The 25826-nt window shown below is 53.7% G+C and overlaps 2 protein-coding genes across 2 annotated transcripts; both read right to left on the reverse strand.

Moving 5' to 3' along the window:
• Window positions 1-13423: 13423 nt before the first annotated feature.
• On the reverse strand, window positions 13424-16983 carry CCL19 (C-C motif chemokine ligand 19). The gene is given in 6 exon segments (XM_032988090.2): window positions 13424-13774; window positions 14307-14403; window positions 14763-14886; window positions 16023-16112; window positions 16115-16187; window positions 16891-16983. Coding segments are annotated over 6 exon segments (498 nt in total). The 3' UTR covers window positions 13424-13753.
• A 5476-nt stretch (window positions 16984-22459) lies between these two features.
• On the reverse strand, window positions 22460-25550 carry CCL21 (C-C motif chemokine ligand 21). The gene is made up of 4 exons (XM_032988110.2): window positions 25443-25550; window positions 24725-24845; window positions 24435-24609; window positions 22460-24104 (listed from the first exon to the last, which is right to left on the reverse strand). Exons 1-3 carry the CDS (start codon window positions 25507-25509, stop codon window positions 24450-24452), a joined length of 348 nt encoding a protein of 115 aa, XP_032844001.2. The 5' UTR covers window positions 25510-25550; the 3' UTR covers window positions 22460-24104; window positions 24435-24449.
• Between the last annotated feature and the right edge of the window lie 276 nt (window positions 25551-25826).

Below are 25826 nucleotides of genomic sequence, written 5' to 3' on the forward strand. Positions count from 1 at the left end.
GGTACCAGTGCCTGAAGGACCATGCTTTCATTTCCTCCTGAAGGCAGCCACTTCAAAGAAAAACCCCAGAAAGGATCTGCTGCCTTCGCTGGGGCACCAGCTGAAAGGGAAGTGCAAGTTCCCTTTACACAGCCTCCAGCACAGCCCACAGCAACTCTTACTGTGGTTCCCCTAGTATAATAATCCCCATAACTTTCCTCAAAGCGCAACTGGGATCCAAAAAGTCAGAACAGCCAAAAGAGGCAGTTGCACACAAGGAGGCTGAGTATCAGGATGATGGGCAACAGCAGAAACCCCATGAGATGCAAGGAAGGGGTGCTGCCCAGCTAGCTGTGGGATTTCACTGCTGTCACACCAAGGGAAGTCCAGCCTCCTGGTGTCTCTAGGATCTGGACTTCCAATATCATATATCTCTTGTGTGCTCCTCAGCTTTGCTGAGAGCAGCAAGGAGGCGAAGCAACCCCCATTGCCTCTCTGCTTGCTGCTCATGCCAGGAGGCAGAACACAGAGTGACAAAGTACCTCTTCAGCCACACAATCCATCAGCAGCAAAGAACAAATTAGCATCGGCAATGCAAGACTGAGACGTGGGGGTTGAATGTGTCCCTTCAAGGATCTGAACCTGCATCATATCACTGTGAATATTTACGCAAATGCACCCAGGGCTGCGTAATCTGCAAACCTGAGCAGATTGTAAAAAGGGGAATAAAGCGCTGAGTTCTCCCTTGATTATTTAGATTTACATTCACTTTTTTTTTCCCTTGAAGACAGTTACCAGGCTGAGTTTGTGTATCTTGTACCAAATAAAGATATTAAAAGCCCTTTAATCTACTGCTGCATAATCAGCAGCTTATTTCACTGTGGAGGTAAATGGCGCTGGTGTTAGACATTAGCTGTGCATGGCTCAGAGCTCACTGGAAAACATCCTTGATTAGCTGGGAAGTATTCACTGGAATACATGTGCTGCAGGCTGGGCAGGCTAGTCGTGCCCCATCCCTGGCTGTAAACCATGTGGCTTTCAGTGTCTTCACACAGGTACAATGGGCCATGCACAACCTAGTGACAACTGCCCAGACACACTAGGAGGGTGAGGTGTATTTTCAGTGTGTCAGCAGGACAAACCCAGGGAATGGCACTAAGAGCACTGATGTGATGTCAGCTCTGAATTGATGCAGGCTTGTATGTACCAGCATGAGAGGTTAAAGAAGTGTGGCAGAGACCCATCCAGGTAGAGATTTTGGCTTCTTCCTCCCATGCTTGCTGTGTGCTGTGCAAGCTCTTTTACCATGTGCAATAGGGCACATGTGAAGATCTCCCATGCTCAGTTCCCTCTGCCTCCCTACAACTATTACCAGTGCTGATGGAGGTTCAGGAGATGCTTTCTCCTTGCTCTGTGTTTGTGTGAGAAGGGAGCTGCAGGGAGCAAGGCTTGTGGACCCATCCCACCACATCACAGAATCCTCGAGATAGTGTCTTCAGCAAAGACAAGCATTACACGATCAAAGCAGGGATCTTCCAGCATGGAGGAGTGTGGAAGTCTTCTCCTGGGATTTTAGGACAGTAGAGAGGGAAGGAGAGTGCTGAAGCTTTTTCCATGGCTAGTGCCAGAACTCAGCATTATGGCTTGGGTTCCCTGCACACTTCAAAGAGCAACACTCAAACTGCAGGGACATGCCAGCCATGTGCACCTGTAGGAACCATGACTCTTATGGGTGGTATCCATAGACTCAGACCTCTAATGGACCCTGAAGACCTTACAGTCTCATCTAAATAGACGAGGCAGGCAATGAGTGGAAGAGTTGACCTGTCACTCCATTACACAGGGAAGGAGGAGCTGGGCAGCAAATGACACATACAGAACATGTGCAGGGCCACAGCAGAAAGATGAGCCCATTGTCACTGCAGGGCAGAGCTCTTCAGGGTCATTCCCCAACAGCCCAGATGCTCCTGGGGCTCAGAGCTGCAGCCATGTCCACCTGATAAACTCTCTGACGTGGGCAGTTGTCAATCTGCTCTGCTGGGGCTGCTCCTCCACTGTGGGATGAGTTGGTGACAAGGGCTGTCTTTCCACAAAATGACCACAATCCCTCTTGCCCCTCCAGAAATGATGTTTGGGATGCAGCAACAGCAACTGCAAGAGATTTAGAAGGACGACAAGCATCTCTCAGAGAAACCCCCTATTTTGTGCCCATCTGTGAGCCTCTACATGTTCACTCCAAGCATCCTTGATCCCAGAAATCACTCTCTTCAAAAAAAAAAAAAAAAAAAAAAAAAAAAAAAAACCAACACCAAACACAAAAAAGAACCAAACCACAAAATGACTTAAAATGTGTTGCAGTGACCCATCTTCAGTTTTTCACCCCATGGTCAGCTCCAGATAAGGTCCAGGATGCTCATAAATACTTCAACACTTCAACAGACCTTTTGCCAACCAACCTCCTTGGGTAACCAAGACCTAACCATTTTTCTGCTCTAAGGAGCCAGAGGGACTCACGGCAGTGAGCAGAGAATGACACAGGGAGTACACAAAAGGACTGCCCAAACTCATGCATCATGTCCTGACCCCTGGGCCCCCCTGGATACCCTCAAAGTCCTCTCCAGCTTGTTTTTCCCTGCTGACCGTTCCTGTGGGTCTCTGGGATGTGCTGGCACACAACTAGGGCCAGGAAAACTCAGTGTGACAGTTAACCTTGGACTTTGCCTGCCCGAACAAAGACAAGAAAAGGCTCGGCAGTGCCATCCTTCTCCTTTGCAGTGGGTGGCTGCCTTTTTCTGCTGGCGGGAATTTTTCAGGGAGGCAGGCACATTTGGTTAAGCACTGCTAGGGCAGGGCAGGGAGCCAGGAGAGCTCTTGTTCCCGGAGGACAGGAGGTCAAAGAACCAGCACACTCCCTCCTAGACAGCGCTCATGGCTCCTCCATCTGCAGCCACTTCCTCAGGATGTGAGAAATGCTGGGTAGGTGAAGACCTCCTGGGGATGAAGGGCAGGGAAGAACCTCTGCTGGTGCCCCTCATCCCAGCCTTGCTGGGAGGTGAGGGGTAGCTACAGCAAGCAGGGTGTTTGAAAAGAGCAGGAACTATGGGGCTCAGCCCATTGGCAAGCCACTCCAGGACCCTGCGGGGCTGGTCACGGGACATCAACATAAAAATGGGAGCTGGTTAATGATAGTCTCTGATGATTCAGAGGAGCAGCAATAGACATTACAAAAGTGAATGTGATACCGGGTGAAATTTAGCAGTGCAAAGGGCAGAGGAAACAGTCCGAGAACAGCAGTGCTGAGTCAGGACAGAGGCTGTATCACTCTGTCTCTCTCATCAACTGAGATCATTACTAGATACATAAGAAAAAGCACAAGAAACAGCAAAACAGAGTCATCCTTCCTTGTCACCCCCCTCCCAGCACCCAGGAGTCTCTAGCGCAGGAGTTTCCCCGGGTGGAGCTTGTGTGGGACCCATGTGCACCCACCCGTGATGGGTTTGCCCAGTCCCTGGCTGTGCCACTCCAGCACTCTGCGCTGCAGGTTTCCATTACTTATCTACAGAAGATATGAAAATGGCAGTCCCATTTGCTTTAAATTTGAAACCTGATCATTTCAGGGATGGACACAGCTCGTGTCAGGCCTTGGGACAACATTAGTACAGGAGTAGCTGGATTGGCCCTAGAAGCATTGCAGTGAGCTGTGAGGAGGATGTTTCTTACCAAAAATTGAAAGGGGGGCTTGGATCATCACCCCTGAAGCAGGAGGATGCTTTAAAAGACCTTTAGGGTTTCCAGGGCAGGGGGGAGGGAAGAGGGGGGACAGTGCACTTTTAAGAGGACCGTGGTAGCATTAGGAGAGGGAAGGGGAGGTCAGGGGCTTAGCAGGCTTCAACGTTATACTCCTACCCTGCAGATAAGAAGTCCTGGACCTGCTGCCCAGGACCTCCCAACAGCTTCCCTGTGCTGTTTAGGGGCCAATCTAACACCACGGCTGTGCTTGGAGCTGCCTGAAGGAAGGATCTGGCTGCCTTTTCTTTTCCCATTCTTCTGACTGCTATCCTAGTGACTGTCCCCTCCATTTCCTATAAAAAAGGATCTACATGTAAGTCCTTCCTTGGCAGGGCATGGGGCCAGCCTGCATTATCAAACACAGAAAAGCCGTCCAGGGACTTTCCAATCTTTGCTGTTGTACCCTGGTAGTAATACCAGCCTGATACTTCTTAGCTGCTTCAGAGACTTCCCTAGCTTCCCTGTCCTGTGCTGCCTTTACACTCTTGGCAGCTCTGCCCCTGTAGACTCCAGCTTTCCTCTCTTTGATGACTTTTTCCTGGCCCTGGTCATCCTCTGCTGGGAAAGCCTTGAACAGAGGTATCCCACAGGAAGGCTGGGAAGGAAGATGCAGCCTCTGGAGCAGTGCAGACCCCTCTGTTCCATGGGAAAGCCCTAAAGACCCAGCCACGGTGGCCTCTTCCATCTCCCTTTGCAAGCAGCTGAGAAAAAGTCTCACTTGGGAATTTTTATGTTCGACTCTTTGCCTATTCTATCCCTGATGGCCCACCCAAGTGTGTCACGGAGCTGCAGACTCTCTTCACACCAGAGCTGTACCCAGACCCGATCTCCTGGCTTTCAGAGAAAGTTCTTTGTAGCAGATCCATATGAAATCATTGCAGAACTACCTGCCCTCCATCTTCACACACACTGTCCAGAACAGGAAAGCAGCTTCTGTAAGAGAAGAAGCAATGCTGAGCAGATTGGGACTATTCAGACTGGAAAGCACTGACACAGAATGCTTGTGAGAGTGCAACCAGAAATAACATATGAGGGGCAAGATCTGGACTAGGAGGAATCCCTTCCCGGACTTAGCTGAAGAGTTTCTGGTAGCAGAGAGAGTGATGACCCTCCTGAAGTCCTGCCAGAGCCCTTGTAGAAAAGTACCACAGGGTCATATTTGCAGGGGTTAATGCCCTTCTGGAAGAAGTTTTTCTCCCTCTGCATTTGCCTGCATGCAGTACGGGAAAGGCTGCAGCCTCAAAACTGATGATGCAAACGAGGCAGAGCCCCTCTGGATAGCTGGAAGCTTCTGCTTGTCATGGACTTGTCCCAGCTGCCAGCACAGCCCATGATGAATGACCCCGGCGTGTTCTGGCACACCACAGCCCCCCAGCATTTACTTTAGACAGTTGCAGCACAAGGAAGACAAATGACATCCAGAGAAACTCAACCTGCTGTTGGCCCCCTTCGTCTCCATTTACACGTCTGTTTTCTCCTCCAAGGCCATGTATCTCCTTTGTTTAGGGGCATGTCTGGCTTCTGATCTTGTTCCAGATGTTTTCTGCTTGAAACCTTCTTCATTCTATTAAAGCACTGAGAACAGATACTTTGGGGCCCACTCTGGTTAGAATTCCCTTGACCCAGATGCTTCAGACCTTGCACCAACTCAAAACCACAGCCTCCATTTGGTACTAACCAGGGAGCCAGGCAGTGCACATCTCCTGCCCACCAAACTCTCACAGCTGCCTCCCACTCAAAAATCCTTAAAACCTCACAAAGGTAAGGATAAACCACCAGGTGGAAAGTTCTCCAATCTATGAGCTTTCCAGAGTGAGAAGAGATGTCTCAAGGGCTTCGCCCTCCCCAGGACACCCTGAGCTGCCCTTGCTCCAAGGCTGGGCTGAGCATCAGGATCCTGGTGATACACCCAGCTACTCCATTAGAGCGTGCAGCATGGTGGCAACTCTGTGGGGAGCCCAGCCCTGCAAGGACAGGTGGTCCAGGAAGCATTTGGCAAGATGAGAACAGTGTGTCCCGCCAGCTAGCTCTCCAGCTTCAAACCAGCCTTTATTTATCTCAGAGCAAGGCTCCACAGCTGCTTTCAAAAGGCATTTGATGCTAAACTCTTCAGCTTCATGTTCACCCTGAAGAGCTCTTTTCTTTTCTCTCTTTGGGTTGCTTTCTTTTTTTCTCGAACCCAAACTCAAATTATGCTGGTGAAACAGAGCCAAAGTTTCCAAGGCCCTCGCCAGGAGCACACTAGCATATGGCCCAGATGGTGACAGCAAGGACGTTGTTTTTCACCACCAACGGTTCACACTCTGCTATTAGTGTCTGAACAGCCTGCTCCACTTAAAATGGGGCTCATGGATGCCACACAAGATCTCCTTCCTTCCGCCCAGCTTGCCAAGCTCTCCCCATGCTCCCAAGGCACCTTCATCACATGGACACCAGGTCACTTCTTGGATTTTCACCCAGGAACAAGGGTTTCTTGTGGCTGTGGGCAGACTCACATCAATCACCCAACAAATGAGTGGGTACCTCAAAGTGTGACGCCATCCTCCCACCTCCACCTTCTAGAGAGATTCCCAAGGTCATGGTCCCCATGACTTCATACAGCCCTCAGAGGTTTAGCACAAGGCAGGGAAATCCCACCTCACCCACCAGGAACCTGGAAGGCCAGAATAATGGGAAAAAAAGGACTAGGAAGGATTGACCCAGATCATCTAATCCATCTTGTGCTGAGCCAGGTCCAGCACTACTCAGAGCTTTCTGACGGGCACTGGTCTAACCGTAAAAGTTTCCAGCAGTGGAGATGTAGAGTTTCTTAAGCTGCCTCTTCCTTCTAAATGGAATTTCCCCCTAAAGCCTGACCCCAGGGACCCCTGTGGTTTCTTGATCTATCAGAATTAAACTCAGAGAGTGCTTTTTTCACTTTCTCTTCACAGTATCCCTCTGTGTACTTGGAGACCATCTTATCTATTACTGGAAGCAGGGTAAACCCAAACTCCTTCAGCCTGTGCTTGGAGGACAGGTCATCCAGACCTTTGTCCAAACTCACTGCTGTCCTCTACAACCTTCTCAAGTGGATGCACACTTTACCAGAGCCCAGTTGTCCTATCCTGTACCACCTCTCCAACTGAGACTGATGCCCAAATCCTCACTGAACAAAGTTCAAAGATAAATTAAAACAGTTTTCCATGTCAGGAGGGAAGGGGAGAGTACCTGGATGCAGTGGTAGCAAGTTGCAGGACATGTACCCCCTTGTCCTCATCCCAACGTAGCCCCCGTTTCTCCCATTACACTGCACCAGCTGACAAGTTGGGCTGGAGTTCTGAGCATCTCTTGGTATGATGCTGACTCACAAATGGCTCTTTGTGGTGATTTTTTGCTTTAATCTACAGTAACACAGTTTTAAACACTAGTTCTACAGCACATGAGCATGCCAGGAGATGCTAATTTTTGCAACAAGCCACCTGCATTGGGTTTGTTAGCAGCAGGACTAGTGAGCAGTTTAGTTTGAAACCAGGCCAAGGTAAAAAGAGCTTCCCTCCTACCATTCCTTGTCATGCTGCAAAATATCTGCTGCTTCTATGCAATGCAATGCAAACAGGGCAGATACCCCCTGCCCTAAGCAATAAGTGCAGAGCTGAGTGCCAGCATCTCCCGGACCTGCTGCCCTGCCCAAGCCAACCATATCCCACAGGCTCAGCAAAGGGCCATTGCACAGCACGGACATAGCCTTTGGAAACATCAGGGATCAACTCAGCAGACTTCAGCCCTGAGTTCACCCCTGGAAGGCAGTGAAACCCACAGCCCTGCAGGCTCTGACACCGGGAATTCCCTGGTGTAGCTGGTCTTGGCAGGGGCAGAGGAAGATGCTGGAGCTTTGCGCAGTAGATGGGAAATGAAACCAAGCACTGTGAGAAGAGGGTGAATCTCTAGCTGTAGTGTATCCGGGACACTTCTGCTTTTGTTCCTTGCAATACAGTGGCTGTCATCCATCACTGTAAATGCTGGCTGGTGCCTTTCCAAAAGCCACGTCAACTAAATAAAAGGTGGGAACCTACAAGTTACAGGGTCTTATAAAGAAAACTCTTGATTTCTTCACCAAAAAGCAGCTCAGCAACTTACAAGACTCCTGATAATAAATGCTGCTTTTCTGAAGTATCATCCCCCCAGAGATGGTAGAAAGTCATGTCTTGATAATTTAAACAAGATTAAGGAACGTGCATGTAAACACAGTTGTATGCTTGAAGTGTGGGGACAGTCAGTGCACAGCCTAGCAGAGGAGGGATTTTCCCAGCCAAAACATCTGCAAGAAAGAAAACATTATTTTCTGTGGGAAAATGGAAAAGAATGAGATGTGTTTGTGGAGGAGGCTGACTGGAGGCTGCAGAGGGTGAATGTCCCAAGCCAAGCAGCCCTACCACACCTGGCATATCTGCAGTGGCACAACACAGCTGCCAAATCCCTCTGAACAGGGACAGAATAGTCACCACTCAGGTAAAGTCTGGGGCAGAAGTGTCCACGGAAACAGGGCAGAAACTGGGCAACACGGGGTAAGGCAGACAGAGGGAAAGGGACACCCCAGGGTTAGAATTTTGCACTTGATAGAGCTAAACAAGGGTCGCAGGCAGAACCTCTGAGTCTGGCTTCCTGCTAACAATCTTCTAGCTCTCCCTTTCCACGCCAGACAAGGAAAGATTTTTCACACTTATGGGTTTAATGCATCCCAGCCAGCCTCGGGCTGCACATCAACTTCCCAGATTCATGAGAAGCTCCAAGATCTTCTCTTCTTTGCTGTGTCCTTGCCCAGTTCTTGTCCCATGGTTGTCTCTCCCATCTACTCCCAGGCGGAGCTAAGGGAGCTCCCAGATCTTCATTAATCCCCTCCAAGCCCCGACCCTGCAGTCTGAGCCAGGTGGTGCAACCTCACCTCATTCTCCTACACACCCAGCTCTGTTTTGCTGTACAGCCATGTCATTTTGCTGTGGTTGCAGAACAATTGAGAAAAGGAAGGAGGTCAGGTCCCCCCCCAGCCCCTTGGCCAAGGGGCACACCACAAGGAGCAGAGAAAACCTTACCTAGAGGCACAGCCAAGCAGAAGAACAGGAGGGACAGGTGGGGAGTGCCACAGAAATGACACTAAGCCTCCCATCACTGCCTACCGGTTCACTGAGAGGGATGGGTAACGGTGACGGTACTTTCCAGAGGCTTCTGGCAGCAAGACAAGTCTCCTATTTGCTTGTCCTCCTGTTTTTCTCTTTAATCTCTAGTTTGTACTGCTACTGTGCATAAAAAGATGAGCACATCTGAGAGCAGAAAGGATGGGTCCCCACTCCCTTTCCAAAGGGTATTCTGAGCCTTGGAATCTGGGCAAGGGTGCACCTGGCTCATGGCTGAGCCCTGCATGGGCACAAGCGTCCCCATAGCAGACAGCTTCTGGGCTCAGTTTGACTCTAGAGACTTGGGCCGGGAAAGACATGGTCCCATGCTCCAGTCCTGGGGTTCAGACTCAGGAAACCAGGCCACAGAGGTACAGGTTGGATGGCACCACCAAGGGCAGTTGAGCTGCAGGAGGAGGGTGTCAGGGATGGCACCAGCTGCTGCTCAGAGCCCTGCAGCCTGGGCAAGGGTGCTGGCATCTTCCCACAGGGCTCATCTCAGCAGAATGTGTCTGGGCAAGCAGCACTGGTGATGACATGCTGGGAATGAGGGGGGGAGCAAGCAGGAGCCTGAGGAGGAGAGAAGCCAGGCCTGGATCCTCTCCATCACCCCCACCGTTACAGTTTAGGCAAGAGCAAACAGTGCAATGGGACAAGACTAAAGGGGCTTTTGCTCACCTGGCTTCCCACCCTTCTCAACCATCCACATGTCCCATCCCCTCAAAAAAAAAAACCAGCTCTCTGAGCCCCTGCCAGCCAGGTCCAGCACTGTTGCTGAAGGAGCTCTGCTCATGAACAGCAGCACCTTGCCTTAGTACCAAGCAGAGGAAACCTCTAGCACAGGGGAAAAACAGCCCTTGAACTGGAAAAGGTGCCCAGTGCATGTTCACAGCTCCAGTGGACTCCTCTGCACCAGGGAGCAATGTGAAGAGGCTGTGTGAGGGCTGCAGAAGGGGGAACAGCTTTTAGACTCCACAGTGCTGCTGACCTTGCCTGCAGGTGCATACAGGCAAGGTGCATCCAGTTCCTTCCCAGTTGCTCCAGGAGCAACATGTGCAAGACATGAGGGATGCTGGTGACAGAAAAAGCCCCCATACACCATTTATTTGGGGTCAAGGGACAAAACCAGTTTCAATAAAGCCCCTTAAATGGGTATTACAGAACCAAGACCAGTGTAGCATTTCCCTTTGGTGCCTCATTCTGCTGCAGAGAAGCACATGGGTGTTTTTGATGTGGAGCTTCAATCCTACCTCCTGGCTGGGAATCCCCATGACAGGTCAGATCCTGAGACCACAACAGATCTTACCTGTGTCTTATGTCCTTTGAATGCAGTGTGGAAAGCATCCGAGACAGCTTCCACTGTGCCTGGGAGGGACAGGATTACTCTCATGATCCCAGCTGTGAGACCTAAAAACCAATGAACAACACAAATCACGCTTAGTTTGCCTTCATAGATGCAACCTTGTCTTTCTTCCCTGGCCTTGTGCACCATCACGAAGAGAGCAGCTGTTTTGTCAGTTCCCTAAGAAAGCTTTTCAGTTATAATGTCTTATTATTCCACAACATGTGAAACATAGGTCCCAGGCGTGGATAAAGGACTGCAGGTGATTCAACTGGTGTTCCAGAACACATCACATCAAAGTGATTGCTGCACATAGCCCCAGATGTACTGAGGGCATGTCTGCATAGTACTGCAATGGATCCTGATTCTGCCCCACCAAACCCTGAGGATGCAGTGAGGGTAGGCAAAGAGTAGGAAAAATATGGTCGGGGAGAGAGAAACAGGAGGACTTGGAACATTTTCTATTGAAACTAGCTCTTGGCTGGGACTCCAGCTTTTTGACATGGCAATGACTAGCTGCTTTCTCTAAGGAAAATGACTGCTTCCATCTAAAGAGATTGTTGACATTTTGTATCAGAAAAACTCACTCCATAGTTTACGAAGTGCTGAGCCCTGCTGGTTTTTGAAGGATTTCCAAGAGTTGGGCTCTGGAGAAGGGACAGCTGCTACAGGGCTGGAGGAGGGACAGACAGCCAGGAGTATGTACACAGCCCAGGCCAGCATCTTCTCCCATTCTTCACTGTGGAGTAAGGGCATCCTGCTGCCAGAGCTGAGACCTGGATCACCAACCCCTTGAGACACAGAAGACAAGGACCTGGCAGGGTTCTGTGATGAATGGCTGCATTGTTCTGAAGAGGGTACGTTCACTGCTCCCAGAAGTGATGGGAGTCACAGGCTTTGCAGTGATGCTCTCACAGGCAGGTTGGCCAAACCGTCCCTCCAACTCTGATGAAAATAGGTAAACCTGCTTCCAACAGCCAAGAGATTGCTGCAAGCCCCTTCTCCCTCAGCTTTGCAAGGAACTGGGCCAGGACACCCTGCTCCTTGTCAGGATAGCCTCCAGCCAAGGATGAACCTGATCCAGCCCGGGCTAGGCCCTCCTGCATTCCCTGCCCTGAGCAGGGATCCGCACCAGCTGTAGCAGCTCATCCCTGGTGCAAATCCACACGGAGCACCCTCCCCCTCCCCAGCCGCGGCCCCTCGTGGGTCACCGAGCGAGCAGCAGGAAGGCTTCTTGCCCGAGCAAGCACCAGTTATCCTCCTTTCCCACTCATGCTGTTTGTCTTGGCTTCTCTTCCCATGCCAGCCTTCCTTCTCCTCCTCCTTCTCCTCAGGATTGTATTGCTGGTGCTGTCACTGTAGTTAATGAACTGGGACAGAGCTGGTGCTCTGGGAATGTCACACCAAGAGACAACCGAGCCCAGGGCTCTGTGTGTGCACAGATACCAGGGAGGAGGACCCCAGAGGGGGGGAACACCTGAAAAAGAAACCCTGGCTACCAACCAAGGGAGTCAGCAGACCAAGGGAGTAAATGGTCCAGGGCTAAATTTACATTCAACAGGTCTCAGCAAAAGCCCTCAGGTGCCTGGACATCCTCTGGCTTGGACAGCCCAGGTGCTGCATCACCACTGATGCCATCCCCTGGATGGGCTGGTGACCACATCCTGCCTGCCTTTGGGAACAGTCCATGGGCCATCTCACTCCCAGGTGCCCAGAAGTCTGGCACCAAAACCGGACCAGGGACAGTATAAATAATCTAGTGATGCGGACAGTCACGTCTGGCACCGTGGACTTCAGGAGGAGAGCATAGTGTCTGTTGGCCATGCGCATGCATGTTCAGCCCATGCTTCGGCTGAACGGAGCAGCTTTGATCAAACATCACATGGCCTGGGTAAAAGGGCAGTTCCCAAGGGGACATAAGGACACTTTGGGGCAGCAAGACCGTAGTCCCTGTGCACAGACCCAGGAAACCCAAGGCTCAGGAAGAAAATGGCCAGGGACTCCCAACTCATTGGTGATGGGGCTGGTGGGCTTCCCTCCATGCCTTATCCGTGGATGTGCCCAGGAGCAGGTGTCTTCACCTGCTTCCATTTCCCAAAAAGTTCTTTCTCTTTGCCTGCCAGCTGCTAGCTAGCGCTGAACTGCCAGGGTAACTAGCAGACCCGATTAGTCACACTGTGCCTCAGTTTCCCTTCACTACAAGGACAAAGTTTCTGTTCCTGCAGCTCTTCATCCATTTCCCATGTTCCTGTGGCAGCTGAGATCTGGAATGCTCCAACCCAGAAGCGGAGCTGGTGGGACTGAAGTGGTTTGGGCTGGATGGTGCAGTACTGACAAGCTTCGTCCTTCCCCACCTCTGCAATACAACCCCCCGGGGACTCGCTCCAGCAGCCTGGTCAAGCAGTGCAGAGCAGGACACGCACCTCACCATGGTGCTGAGAGACTCCCAGTAGAGACTTGCAGCCCAGCTGCTGCATGCAGAACACGTCCTTCACCCCTGTGAAAGCCCCTTTCCCCTGCCTTGCACCCCAGCACAGCCCCCTCGCCACTGTGTCATCGCAAGCAGCAGTGGCTGCATGCCTCATGCTCCACACTGGCCTTCAGGCTCAAACACAAGTCAGGGCAACTACCCGCTGGCTTTTCTTTCTTTTTATTAAACAGAATCACAGCACAATAAAAAAAAAGAGAGGAAAGAAGCAACTTACACCTGTAATTGTTGCATTGAACAGATCTAGCAGCAAATACCTGAGAGCAGTACAAACACTGCTCACACATCCCCAAAGCAGAGTTTGAACATGGTGACAGGCTGGGGGACTATGAAGGGGGGGAAATTTCCCTGAGGAGAGCAGAGGCTGAGAGCAACATCGCTGCCCACTCTGCCACCACCACATTACTGGCTCTATTTCTACCCAGGCAAGGAAGGGCAGGAGGGGGAACAGTGCAGGGAAGTCAGGGCATGAGAGAGGTATCTCATCAGCCACACTCTGCCCAAAGGCATGTAGGTTGTTCTCAGCAAGGTAGCAGCACAGTGCATGGCCAGTGAGAAACATCTCCATCCCTCCCCTCCATCCCCACACTGCCCCATCCTGGCAACCCTTCCCAGGGATGCGGAAGGACTCAGGCTTGGGACTGATGATGGAAACCAAAGGGATCAGACTAGTGCTGGTGGTCACAGCTGCTGCACTGAAGGGAAGGCTGAGACCCTCTAAACCCATCTTACAGAACAGTCCATCAACCAGCTTCCAGGCTGTGAAGGTGGCAGAGTCTCTGGTCCGGTAGCCCCTGGCTCAGCCTGACGCAGGTTGCTGGGTCACAGTGGAGACAGAAGGAAGAAGAGAGAGCAGACAGGGCTCTGCCCAGCCCCACACACTGGCAAGAGTCCCGATGAGGGTCAGCTGGAGGTGGAAGCAGGTTGGCTCCAATAGCTTCAGATTCACAGCTGGGAGCCAGCCCCACTCCAGGTGCTGGGGCTGGCCACAGGCTTCTTCGGACCCTACTTGTTCTGGGGTTTGGCCTGGGGAAGTGAAAAACCCAGCTGTGATGAGTTGATCCTCATGGCAGGTGCCTCCCCAGAAGTCCTATCCCCACGGTCAGGGTGGTCACCAAGGGGTGACCTCCCCTTGCCAAGCCATGGTGGTGAAGCAGGGATCTGACAGTCTTGCAAAGCACCCACCAAACTCATTGCAAGCCCTCCCTGTGAAGATGCACAAGTTGCAGACTCCAAGCTTGTAGGGCAGAAGTGGGGAGGGGCTTGCTCCCAGTGCCCTTTGCTGTGGCACCCACTGGGCTCACTCCAGGGTGGCACTGGGTGGACAACAGCCCCAGGGCTGCATTTATGTGGGGTGGAAGAAGGATTGCAGAGGAGTCAGCCTGGTCCCAGTTGGAGGGAGGAGGAATGGAGTCTGAGACCAAGTATCCATGCCTCAGTAGAGCATGTCCCAGCTTTTCCCAGCAGCCCAGTAACACTGGGAAAAGCCTGTTTGGTGGCAGATAAACCCACTCCCAGGCTGCTCCCATTCTCTGCTGAGGACAGGGACAGCTCTTACCTTCCTCGCAGAGCTGGCATTCAGCTTCTCTTGGAGGCGAACCACCCACTGGGCTTGGAGCGGGGCACAGAGGCGCTTGCCCTTGGTGGTGATGAACCTGCCAGGTTCATAGGGATAAGAAACAGGGTGAGCAGGCCAACCAGGGATACTCAAGCACAGCTCAAGCTTTCACCCACTACCTCCCGCACTGCCATCCTCCAACTCTACCTTGAGATGACTTTATTCCCTGACTTTTGCCCCAAGTTTTCCCCTCCTAGCAGGTCCAGCTCTGATTGAGCCTCTGATCTCCAGAGTCTCTTCCACAGCCCTCCCTATTCCCTCACCCCCCAAACCTAGATCAATATCCCTCCCTCACCATGCTCTGCCTCCCTCCCTGTCTCCCCACAGGGCCCATCCCTTGCCCATCACCAGCCTGAGGCTCTTGTCCCTCAGCCATCACCACCCTGGGGCTCTTACACAGTAGCTGGGATGTCGCAGCCATCCTGTACCAACTGGAGCCGGTAATCCTGCACTATCCGCCATGGGATGGGTGTCTCACTCGTCCGCAGGCAGCAGTCAAGGACGTTGTTCCCGCCGTGCACTGGAAGAGGAACACACCATGCAGGCTGAAGATGCTCTCCCTGGGTTGGCGGCACCTTCACCCAGCCTCCCCGGAGGGTGAAGGGGCTGCGGGGCCACCCCAGCAGAGCAGGGCAGGATGGTGCCCACCAGCAATGCCCTCACACACTGCCCCAGCTGCACACGCAGGCAGTGCTCCCACACCCCGGCACCAAGAAGCCTTTGCCTCATTCCGACAAAAAAGCAAAGGAAATGATAAACAGTGGAATGGCGGAGGGAAACCCTGATGCATGCCTGGGTGCCCCCCTGCACTCCCAGGGCCAGCGCCAGCAGGGCAGGACAGAGATCTTTACCTGGCTTCACAATGCTGCCATACAGACCCCCTTTTCCAAGGGGCTGGGAATGAGTTCAGCCTTATTTGCTGAAGCAGTCATAGGTTTTGCAGCTACTACATCACCAGCCTGCCCTGCACCAGTCGGTCCTGTGACAGCTGAGGGACACAGCTGTCTGCACTTCACTGCGGAGCAGAGGACCTCAGTCACCCTCCAAGCAAGTGATGTATTCACTATTAATGCCTGTCAAGGCTGGCAGTGACCAGGGATGCCTGTAACCCCAGGCCTCAAGGTGTGGGGCAACACAAGGTACCTGGACTCCCCAGCTCCTCGCAGCAGAGCAGAGGGCCTGGTGTCCCCCACCCAGACAGCTCTGACCTCTGCAAACCCCATGTCCAACACCAGCAGCCCCTCAAACGTGGGCTCTGCCCTAACACAAGCCTGTCCTCCCACTCCCAACCCCACCACTTGCCTCCAGGTTGCCCTGCACCAAAGAGTGCCAGGGATGCTCCCCTGGTGTGCGGGGGAGAATGGGACCAAGGTGATCCCAGCCCAGTGTGCACAAGCTGGGCTATGGCACTGGGAGGCAGGATTGCTCCATGGCTTGCCCAAGCTCATCTTTCCAGCCCCAGTGCCCTGCAAGCTCCTGCCTGGACTTGGCAGGACAGAGTCCTTCTGGGACAGATTACAAGCAGAGGATGCAGGGGGGCTTCAACAGATCCCCAGCCATGAGTCCCTCTAAAAGTCTGCTGGAAATGCAAAAGAAAGCAAGAAACAGGATCCTTTCCCTTCTACAAGAAAGGCAGCCTGAGAGGTTCCCCCTTACCATCCAGGATATGTCCCAGCACCAGGAGACTAAGGCAGAGAAGATGCAGCTGCTGCATTTTGCTGATGAGTCTGGCAGAGGATGGGCTGAGGTGACGGTACTCCGGACAGGAGAGGTGAGCTCTGCACAGCTTCCCTGCGCTCTGCTGATGGTGCTCCCTGCTGCCTATTTATCCTTGGAGCCTGTGGCTTTCACTTTCTTTTGGAGAAGAGGGGTGGGAAGTTGCAACAAGTCTTGCCACAGGCTGAATTTTAATCTCTGAGCAGTTCCCGAATATCCCGCCTGATTTCCCTGTAGCCAGCTGCTCTGCGGTTCCAGAGTCAAAGACCCTCTTGCCCTCTCTGCTGACAGCACCCAGGCCACAGGGGATGCTGGTCAGGGCCAGAGCAGCTCCAAGGTCCCTTCACCCTGTAAAAGCACCCCTGGGCAAGCACATGGGGGGGTCTCATCCCCTACATTTCCCAATCCCTCCTCCAAGACATCTCTGGGATGTTCCCATTAGATATCACATAGGGTCAACCCACAGATCCTGAGGGGAGAACTTGCCTCAATCCCACTTTTGGGGTGTATACCAGTACTGGGGTGATGCCTGGCTGTCCCTGAGCCCCCCGATCTGGTTGCAGATCCCCATTGCCTGGGGAGGTGGGGGCACATCCAAAGCTGGTGGATGGAGAGGAGCCCAGCCAGCCTGCTCTGCTCCAGAGCTGTGATCTCACATGCCAAAAGACAACCTGGTTTCCAGGTGTCCCAGCAAATGGGATCGTGGCCAAAGGCAGCTACAGAGCTTCCTGGAAATGGGTTTTCTCAGCACAAGAGAAGAAATCCCCCACGGAGGCTGTGTGCACAGCACAGGTTGCCGGCAGCTCACCAGCTGCGTGGGCACTACAGGGAATGTAAGACCAGAGTTCCCACCACAAACTTTCACAGGAATGCAGAGACAGGGGCTGTTTTTCACCACCATAACAGTGCCACCTGCAGTGATGTCCCTTAACCAGCCTGCTTCAGCCCTGACATGTGGCATGTGGGAAACTGAGAGCAGCAGGGCTGTGCAGCCCAGGGAAGGGACGGTGAAGGGGGTCTCACTGCTACCAGCCGTTGCCTTATAGGGGTTTGGAGGGATGCCAGCACCTGGCTCTTGGAGGGGCCCAGGGACAGGATGAGAGGCAACAGCAGAAGTTGAACCCAGGGAAATTCCCACTGACAGCAGGAAAAATATTTCCCCACAGGGTTGAATAAATCCTGGAGCAGGATCTCCATGCCTCCACCCTCTCCCTTGCTCCAGCTTTGGCCTGTCCTCACACCTCAGCAGAGAGCACTCCACAGGCCTTCCACAGGCAAAAATATCTATGTGGGGACAAGACACAGGGCTGGCACCCAGGGACCTCAGTAGGCCCCTTTGCTCCCTTCAGCAGTAGCAGATAGAGAGCACTGTCCCTTCCTTGCTCCACAGTAAGAAGCAAGAGGAGATTCCAGCTGTGCCACCGGCCAACACTCTGCATCCCTGCACTGGCACTGGCACCAGCCTCATGGATGGGGTGGTCTCCTCCATCAGAAGAGCAGTGTCTCCAGCTGTTCCTGTGCCCTGGCAAGCTGGTGCTGTGCCGAAGGGGTTAGGCAGGGGCGGGTGGGCAGGATGAGCATCACAAACAGGATGTGCCAGCTTAACTTCAGTCAGCACCTGCCTTCTTCTAGCACTCACAAGCTGTTGAAGAGAGGTCTTGCCTGGTGGAACGGGAATTTAGGTGGTGGAGGATTAGTGTCAGTCATCAGCCCCTGCCTCTCTGTGGGTTTGCGGGTGCAGGCTGGCTCTGGGACCTGGTCTTCACTTGATGTTCCTGGGGTGCTGCCAAAGAGATGCTGCAGCAGGGCCAACAACGGCTCCTGGCTGCTAATGCTGGTGGTCGGACCTCCAGGCGCGGCCACTCCTAACCCAGAGCCAGCTCCTTCTCAGGGGCTGGACTGATATTGCAAAGGGGGCCGCAAAATCAGAGCCCTGACCCTCGCCAAACCCTTGACTCCTCATATGTTTGGTGGGTTTGGCAGACACCAAAGCATGTCTGAGGACTGGCAAGAGGTGCTGGGGTCCCAATCCTGTGGGACCCCCCTCCAGGAATTGCTGGGGTCCTGGTTCCTGTGGCAAGCATGGGGGTCCCCTGCCAATTTCCTGGCACAAGGAGCTCCTACCCTTTGCTGGCTCCCAGCTGGCCACTCACTGAAAGCAGTGTGTCCAGTGTTGGGACTACATCTTTCTAGGGATAAAGCCCTTAACTGCCTCTGGCTGCAGGGGACCCCCTGCCCTTGCGCTACCTGCAGCCCCTTCCCACACATGGGCAGGAAAGAGAGGCTCTGCCTCCTCCCAGCAGCTGTCTGGGTGCCAAGTGGGTGAAAGCACAGCTACTCCAGTCACCTCTGCTCCCCAGGAGGGACACTGGAGGGTGAGGAAAGGGGCTTTCCACTCACGTTGTGAAAGGGGAATGTGACGGGTTTCCCCCCTCTGCTGGGGTCAGTGGGATTTCTAAGAAGAGAGTGGTCATCTCTGAAGTGCATCCCTATGGTATGCAGGGAGGTCGCCCCATCCCCCTCGCAGGGCTGAGCCTCAGGAACCAGAAGAAACAGCGCAGATGGGAAAGAGGGGATGTTTCAGGGTCCAGGCTCTTCAGAGGCACACACAGGCAGGGAATGGTCAGGGGATCCAGTGCAGTTTGGGAAGAGGGGAGAGCACCATGTGCGCTGACCCACTTAAGCATCATCCAAAGCAATTTGGGAGCACTGGAGCTCCAGCCCCGGGGACACCACAGGCAGCATGAAGCATCCCTGAGCACTCAACCTTGCAGAAGCCTCCGTAATGCATTTGTTAATTAAAGCGTAAACCATGTGGGGGGGGAGAGGAGGGGGGCAGGGGAGGGAAGAAGGGAAGGAATCCCCATGGGAAATCCAACCCATCAAAATGCAAATGGTCCGTGCGAGCATCAGTTCCATCCCCAGGCTCTCCTTGGGGAGCACCAGCTACACTGCCACCCTTACAGGGACCTGTCGGTCTGGGGGAGCACCAGAAGCAGTGGCTCCCCACCAGCTCGTGGGCTCTGGCATGCTCCCATGGGTACCTTGTGGTGCTCTGCTTTCCACCTCTGGGCTATAGAGCTGGAAAGGGCAAAGGGGGAATTTCAGCAAATTCCAGGCACAGACAGTCCCTGGAGCAGGATCTGGCCTGGCTGCATTCACTTCATTGGGAAATACTGGGCAGGCTTTGCAGATGTTTCAATTTCCCTTGCAACTCCCAGTATGAGGGAGCCTCCTGCACGGCTCCCATTGCAGTCCCAGTCCTGATTCAGCACAGGGACTGGGGCTGCTACCAGCCCACAGGGCTCAGGGCCCCGTTGGATCTCCTCTAGTCAAGGGAACCTGATCATTCTGATTTAAATGGAGCTAAGGAAAAATAAGGAGCAAGCCAGTGACTTTGCCGAGGGGGAGCAAAGATGGTCCTGAGGATCTGTCTAAGAGGGATGCAGGAAGGTGCCAAATTCCCGCACTGTTAGAGCCCATCTGTCCCTAACACTCATTGCCTTCAGTGCCACTGATGTTGAGGTCACTGTAGATGATAGGAAGCAGAGTCAAGACCCTTCGGCTGGGTCCCACTCAACACCCCCCAGGTGAGCACCCATCTCCCAGGGTCCCGGAAACACATGTCCCTCAGCACCATCTTTGGGCTGTGCAGTTTCCCAACCAGGTGCTTCTTTCAAATGTCCTTGGACGTGCTGTGTTGACACTGAGATGGCAGTGGCCAGGTGGGATGCCCCCAGCCCTGGCTCCCTGCTGTGACACAGCCTGTCCTCCTCTCTGCAACTTCTCCAGGGGTTTCAGGAGAGGATGGCTGGGAAACAGTTCGGAGACCTGGGCAAAAAGCAGCCCATCAGCAATTTCCTTGCCATCTCCCACGTGTCTTGTCGGGAAGCATGCCCAAGCTGCACCCAGACTCACCTGTGGGCAGATCTAGAAGTAGATAGGATGGACCAAAAGCCCTGAATGCTGCTTTTTTTTTTTGCTGCTCTCTTTCACTGCTCTCTTGGCTCTTTGACACCGACCAGAAGAGGGTGTGGGGTTCTTGGTCTGGTGCAGCTCCGGGACACAGCTCATGTCAGCCCCACTGCAGGACATCCTCAGAGGAAAGCAGATGCTCTTCCACCTACCCTTGGAGAGCTGCAGCCCAAGATCAGGTCTGAAATCCCCAGCAGGATGGGAGGAAAGTGGAGGGACCTGGGTGTCTGGGAAAGCGGGAACGGGACTGGCAGCAGGAGGACACACCAAAGCCAAGGGTCTCCAGCCAGCAAAGTGGAGGACAGGGGAAAGAGGAGCGCTTGAGAGTTACACGTAGGTGAAGAAAAGGTTGAGAGGAGGCTCTGAGCTGGGGACCTCTGGGGCAGGATGGGTGCCAAGGAAAGGCCATGACTGGGAAATACCTCGGAGCAGGAAGGGTGGGAATCCCTACTGCCCACCAGCCACTTCTCCACCTCCTCTGCTCTCAAGACCACGGCAGACCCCAGGATGGCAGTCTCGGTGGAGAGAGCGCCAAAACCCACCTTGAAACGTCAGCTGCAAACCACAGCCCACCCCCCCTCCTCTAACACCCAGAAACTGCCCTTGGCACCCGCGGGTCTGCTGCCGGGCAGCCGGCTCCTGCTCCTCAGGAACAGGCGCAGGGCGGAGGGATGGATCCGGCGCACGTGTCTCCAGGTGAGCCGCGCTGGAGCTCAGCCCGGCACTGCCGCCCAGCACGCTCCGCTGCCGGCGCCGGCCCCGAGCGACGTCTGCGCCGGCTTAATGACTTGAGCTAACCCTTTGGCTCGGGTTCAAGACTTCCCTTTTCTTGGCTGAACCCTGTGCTTTCTGTCTTGCCTGGCTACTTTCCGCTGTCACCGTAAGCCTTTCTGCTTCAGGGTGGCCGAGCTCTCCTAACTTTTTGCTCTGCTTGACGCCGCTGTAACTCTCTTGCCTTCCCCGCAGAATGTCCAGGGTGGCTTGTACAGCCCTCGCACACCCACCACCCCAGCACACACGGCATCGATGCTGCCTTGTCTTTGCATGTGGGGTGAAGCAGTGGCTTTACGCTGCCCAAGGGTACACGACTGTGTGAATCTTCTGCTGCTGCCTCACTGCAGGCGTCATCTTAGAGCATCTCCTTTAAATCGCTTGTCCCAGGTGGGGTCTGTGGATTCAACTCCTCCATGTGGAAGGGGTGTTGGCCCCTGCTGCGTCCCCCAGACTCCAGCCCATCATCCCTCCCTTCAGCCTCTTGCAGGGAATCTCCTCAGAGGTGTTTCCCTGGTGCTATGTCAGCACTTGCAGCACTGCACTCACCTGCCCCGCCAGCAAGAGGCTCCCACTAACCCCGACACCTTATTTCCCTTCAAAGCAGCATTCTGCAGTAGTATGCTTAAAAGTACATTCTGGAAGTGGTGTGCAAGCACCCTTGCGTGTGCAGGCACAGGCACACATGGAGCTGCATTTGTGCATCCGTGTCCGTGCTCAGATGTGCCTTCCTGAGCAGGTATCTGTGCCTGATCATGGGACAAACTCCAGCGCTCTTCCACAAGCCCTGATTTTAGGGTAAATTTTAGGGTAAATTAGAGCACCCTCATGGGCACTTAATCTGTTTTAGCCTAATGCTCACCTAGCATCTGAAGGGGAAAAAACACCTGTGCAGTATTTACATCTGCAGCCACAGAGACTCTAGGTTACCTTTCACATGCTGGCTCGATCCTACCGTCTGCTTGTGCTTTGCTGTTTGTGGTTGTAGACGTATTTGGCTGGGCCTAGTTTCTAGGGGGGTTTTGCAATCATTTCACAATCCCCTGGCATTGCAACCAGGACAACAAGGAGTCCTGTAGAAGGCAGGGCCAGCCTCACAGGGCTGGATGTAGCGTGTCCCCAGCAAACCCAGGGCTGCCTCCAGCCCTCCCACAGCAGCCCTGGTTGACTCCCAGTGCACCGTTGTCAGTTCCCAAGCTCTCAGCAAAGCCCAGGCCAGAGCACAACCTCATTAATCGCTTTAATGCTGTTTTCCCAGAGCATCAAGGAGCACAGAGACACTGCTTTGAGCAAGCAGTGCTCATCCAGGGAGGTTTGGAGTTGGAGGGAAAAGCTCTGCCATGATCAAAAGGCACCACGTACAAAATTGTCTTGTGCCCCTGTGTTTGCTGGCACCACAGGACCCCTTGGCTGTGATGGATGAGCAAACAGAATGGCTTCATCTTCTTAGGCAACACAGCTGCAGGTGAGGGGACTTGCACCCTAAGCCAGCAGATCCCAGACTTTGCACCCCAGGGGTGCAGCGTCCAGGGGGGCTGCAGAAGACAGGACCTGGGGGATGGAAGTGTGTGTGACAGGAGAGCAGCCCTCCCGCCCCACCAGAGCCCATCACAACAGCCAGAAGAAGTGAGTTTGATTGTAAAGGATATATTTTATTGCCTTGCATCCTGTCCAAAAGCCAGTCTGGCAGACAGCTGCTTGCTCCCACGTGGAGGGGAGGGCAGCACAGAGCCAGCTCAGAGCCCGTCCCGTGCTCAGGGCCGGTATCTTGGACTTCACAGTTTCTTTACACAGCCTTAAAATAATAGACCTAAATGACCACCTAATAAGCAATCAAGCCAGATAAATGTGCTTGATAGAAACACTCAGCTACAAGCTTTGTTCCAGCCAGCCCACAGCCTTTGCTGATACTGTTAAGCCCTGCAAATCCTATTATTGCAATTATATGACTTAATAGACCTTTACTGACCAAAGTTCATGTCTGAAGTCTCTGAGAGCAGATAGCACTGCAGCTGCGGCACAGCCTTTCAACTTGCTCCTTCTTGGCATGCCGGAAGGGGTTTGCAAGCACAGGGGAGATGCCATTTTCCCACCAGCCCTATCCCCACGGTCTGTCCTCCCTCTACTTGCAGTCTCATGGTGTCCTTGGGTTAGTGACTTCTCATTTTACTGAAGGTTTGGGATAGAGCTGCTCTCAAACGGCTGCAGCGTGTCTGCAATGAATTTTGCAAAGTCTTCAATTCCCCCACCTGCACAGCCTCACATGCAGTTTTCACCATGTGGGCTTTTCAGACTTGAGAAGAAAGTATATGAGAGTTTCTTTTTTTTTTTTTTTTTTTTTTTTTTTCAGGAAAAATAAGCATTTGGCTTAATAATGTCTGAATCTCTGACAACAGCAAAATCAGGGGAGATAAAAGGGTAAAATTTCAATAAAATGAACAATTTGTTCTGATTTCATTGCAATTTTGTACCTAAAAAAAAAAAAAAAATAAAAATCAAAGGGACAAATCGTGACTATCTTCCTCTAAACTACACTGCAACAGCACACTATAAAAGCCGAAGGGAAAGTCTAGAAGAGGCCAGACATAGAGCCACACTGTCATCCCCACTGCCCCTAAACTCTCCATCTCAGCCACTATTAATGGCTCTGCGAGAAAGCACCCGGCAAGCAGCCCAGGCAGGACCACAGGGACACGGGACCTGCGTGGCACCCCACAGTCCTGCAACCCAAAAAGGAGCAAACAGGTGAGAGGGAAATGAAACACACCCGTCATTTGTCTGGTAGAAAAATAAGAGCAATCTTCCAGAAAAGCCAGCCTGCAGCATAAAGGGTACTCTGTGAAGCACAAGAAGCCAGAAGTAGAGCCTTCCAGGAAGACTGAATGAAAGCACAGTCTTTAAATATAAATACAAATGTATATATAAAAAAAAAAAAAAAAAAAAAAAAAAAAAAAAAAAAAAAACCAACAACAACAAAATAAAGTCATAGGAAAAGCTGCCACCCTGCCAGGCTACAGAAATCCCCTCTGTTGGGAAGGCTGCCCACTTCCCCCTTGGGGCCATGGCTCAGCTCCCACGCAGGTCCCGGTCCCCCACCATGGTGGTGGGGCAAGCAAGGACCTGGGTGCACCCTGCCACCGAGAGCACCCAGCCGGTGCAGGGAGTCCCGGCTGGGGGGGATCTCTGCGGCAGGCACAGGGCCGGCGGGCGGGCAAGTGGTCTGTGGGTGTCCATTGCCGGGCGGTGGGTCAGTCATCGTTGGGGAAGGCATCCGTCCTAAGGAAGACAAGGAGAGGGTGGTGAGGTGGGGAAGGGTCTCAGCAAGAGCACCCATCTCAGCTGGGGGTGGTTGTCTTGCATGGCATGCCTTGCCCATCCCTAAGATTTGCCTTGTCCCAGTAGCTCCAGAAAGAAATCTGATTTTAAGGCAAGCACAGAGCTGGAGTGAGCTGTGCCCTAAGCACCTCTGTGCTTCAGCCACAGCTCTGGCATCCCTCCTAGGCTCAGCCCCGGGAGCTGGACACCCACCCTCCCATGGAGAAGGATCTGGGATAGGGACCAGAACCCTCACCCCATCACCCTGCTCTTCTGCTTCCCCCACCCTACCTCTTCAGGCCTGACTCAGACCCGCTGCTGCTTCTGCCGCTTGGGTCTGCCCCCGGTACGTGGGGACTGTCCCTTCTTCTTGTCCTTCTTGCCTTTGTCCAGGTTCTGCATCAGCTGCTGGATGGCAGGGTCGGCAGGAGAGGCGCAGATTTTCTTGTTCTTCTTGGTGGTTAACCTGGGGGTGCAGGCAGAAAGCTTCGGCGGGGGTGGGCAGTGGGAGGACATGGAGAGGGAGGGTTTGCCGGGAGCCAAACTGCTCCGGATGGTCCTGACCACAGCAGGGTACTTACACTACAGCACGCAGCATACATCCCGACTCCGGTCCCTGGAGCCTGTAGGACTTCACCCAGTTGCTGGGGATGGCTTTCCGGCTGTGCTTCAGGCAGCAGTCCGAGGCCGGGCTGCCGATGCCTAGGGGCAAGGGGGGAATGTGGCATTTTGGACCCTCACCGAGCCAGGGCACCTTCCCAGCCCCCGGGGAGTGTAGCAGAGCTGGCTGACAGCACAGGGCTTGCTTGGTGTCATTCATGGGAGAGCTGCTGGGACAGCACATGAGGGTGGGAGCTCCCAACCCCACCTGCAAGTCTGGCCCTGCCCTGGGGATATATGACACCAATTTCACTGCCAGCAGAAGGGAAACTGAGGCAGGGACGAGCTTCTTGAAAAGGAGCTGAACCTCGTTTTTCCTGCCCGTGCTTTTCAGCTCGGGGTGCTGCTGCCCCACCAGCCACGTGCACACACAGACGCTCCCAAGCCTGGCAAGCACTGCAAGCCAATGCCACGCACTAACCCGGCGTGCACACACACACCACACACACACACACACATAACCCGACTGCACGGCAAACCCCACACCCACGGCCATGCACGCACCCAAATGCACCGCAGACACCCCCCCGTGCACTCCGACCGCACCACCCAGCACTCTGCACAGACCCCCCTCAGCGCCCGTATGCCCTGCCCCCCCATCCCACCCACGGGCGGGCAGGAGGGCTTCGCGCCCCTCACCTTGAGCCTGGGCGATGAGGAGGGTGGCAGCCAGCAGAAGCAGCGGCAGGAGGAGGCGCAGAGCCATGGTGGGTGCCGCGGGTGCTGAGCTGGGCAAGGCTGGGTAGCAGGACATGCACTGCTGCCTTGTGCCGAGGCTTCTCCTTTTTATCTCTGGACGATTTGCTTTCATTTTCGGCCAGCCTGGCAGGCGGCCCACCAGCCGTCCGAGGGCTGGGTGATGGAGAAGCAGGAGGGTGGGGGATTCCTGTAAGCTGTGAGCCCCCCCTTTACGGACACGTCCTGTCTTGTTCCCAGCTGCCCATCACGGCACGGGGTGCCAGGTGGGGAGCACACTGGAGACACAGCCCCCATCGCAGCCAGATGAGTTTGTGGGCTCCTGTT

The sequence above is a fragment of the Tyto alba genome, unplaced genomic scaffold (assembly GCF_018691265.1).
Source record: "Tyto alba isolate M040663 unplaced genomic scaffold, T.alba_DEE_v4.0 Super-Scaffold_42, whole genome shotgun sequence".
NCBI classification, from domain to species: Eukaryota; Metazoa; Chordata; class Aves; order Strigiformes; family Tytonidae; genus Tyto; species Tyto alba.

Coding starts and splice junctions, on each gene's coding strand:
- CCL21 (XM_032988110.2), bottom strand. CDS start 25,509: ATGGCTCTGCGCCTCCTCCTGCCGCTGCTTCTGCTGGCTGCCACCCTC. Junction 24,846..25,442: donor CCTCATCGCCCAGGCTCAAG/GTGAGGGGCGCG, acceptor CCTTGCCCCTAG/GCATCGGCAGCCCGGCCTCG. Junction 24,610..24,724: donor TGTATGCTGCGTGCTGTAGT/GTAAGTACCCTG, acceptor CTGCACCCCCAG/GTTAACCACCAAGAAGAACA.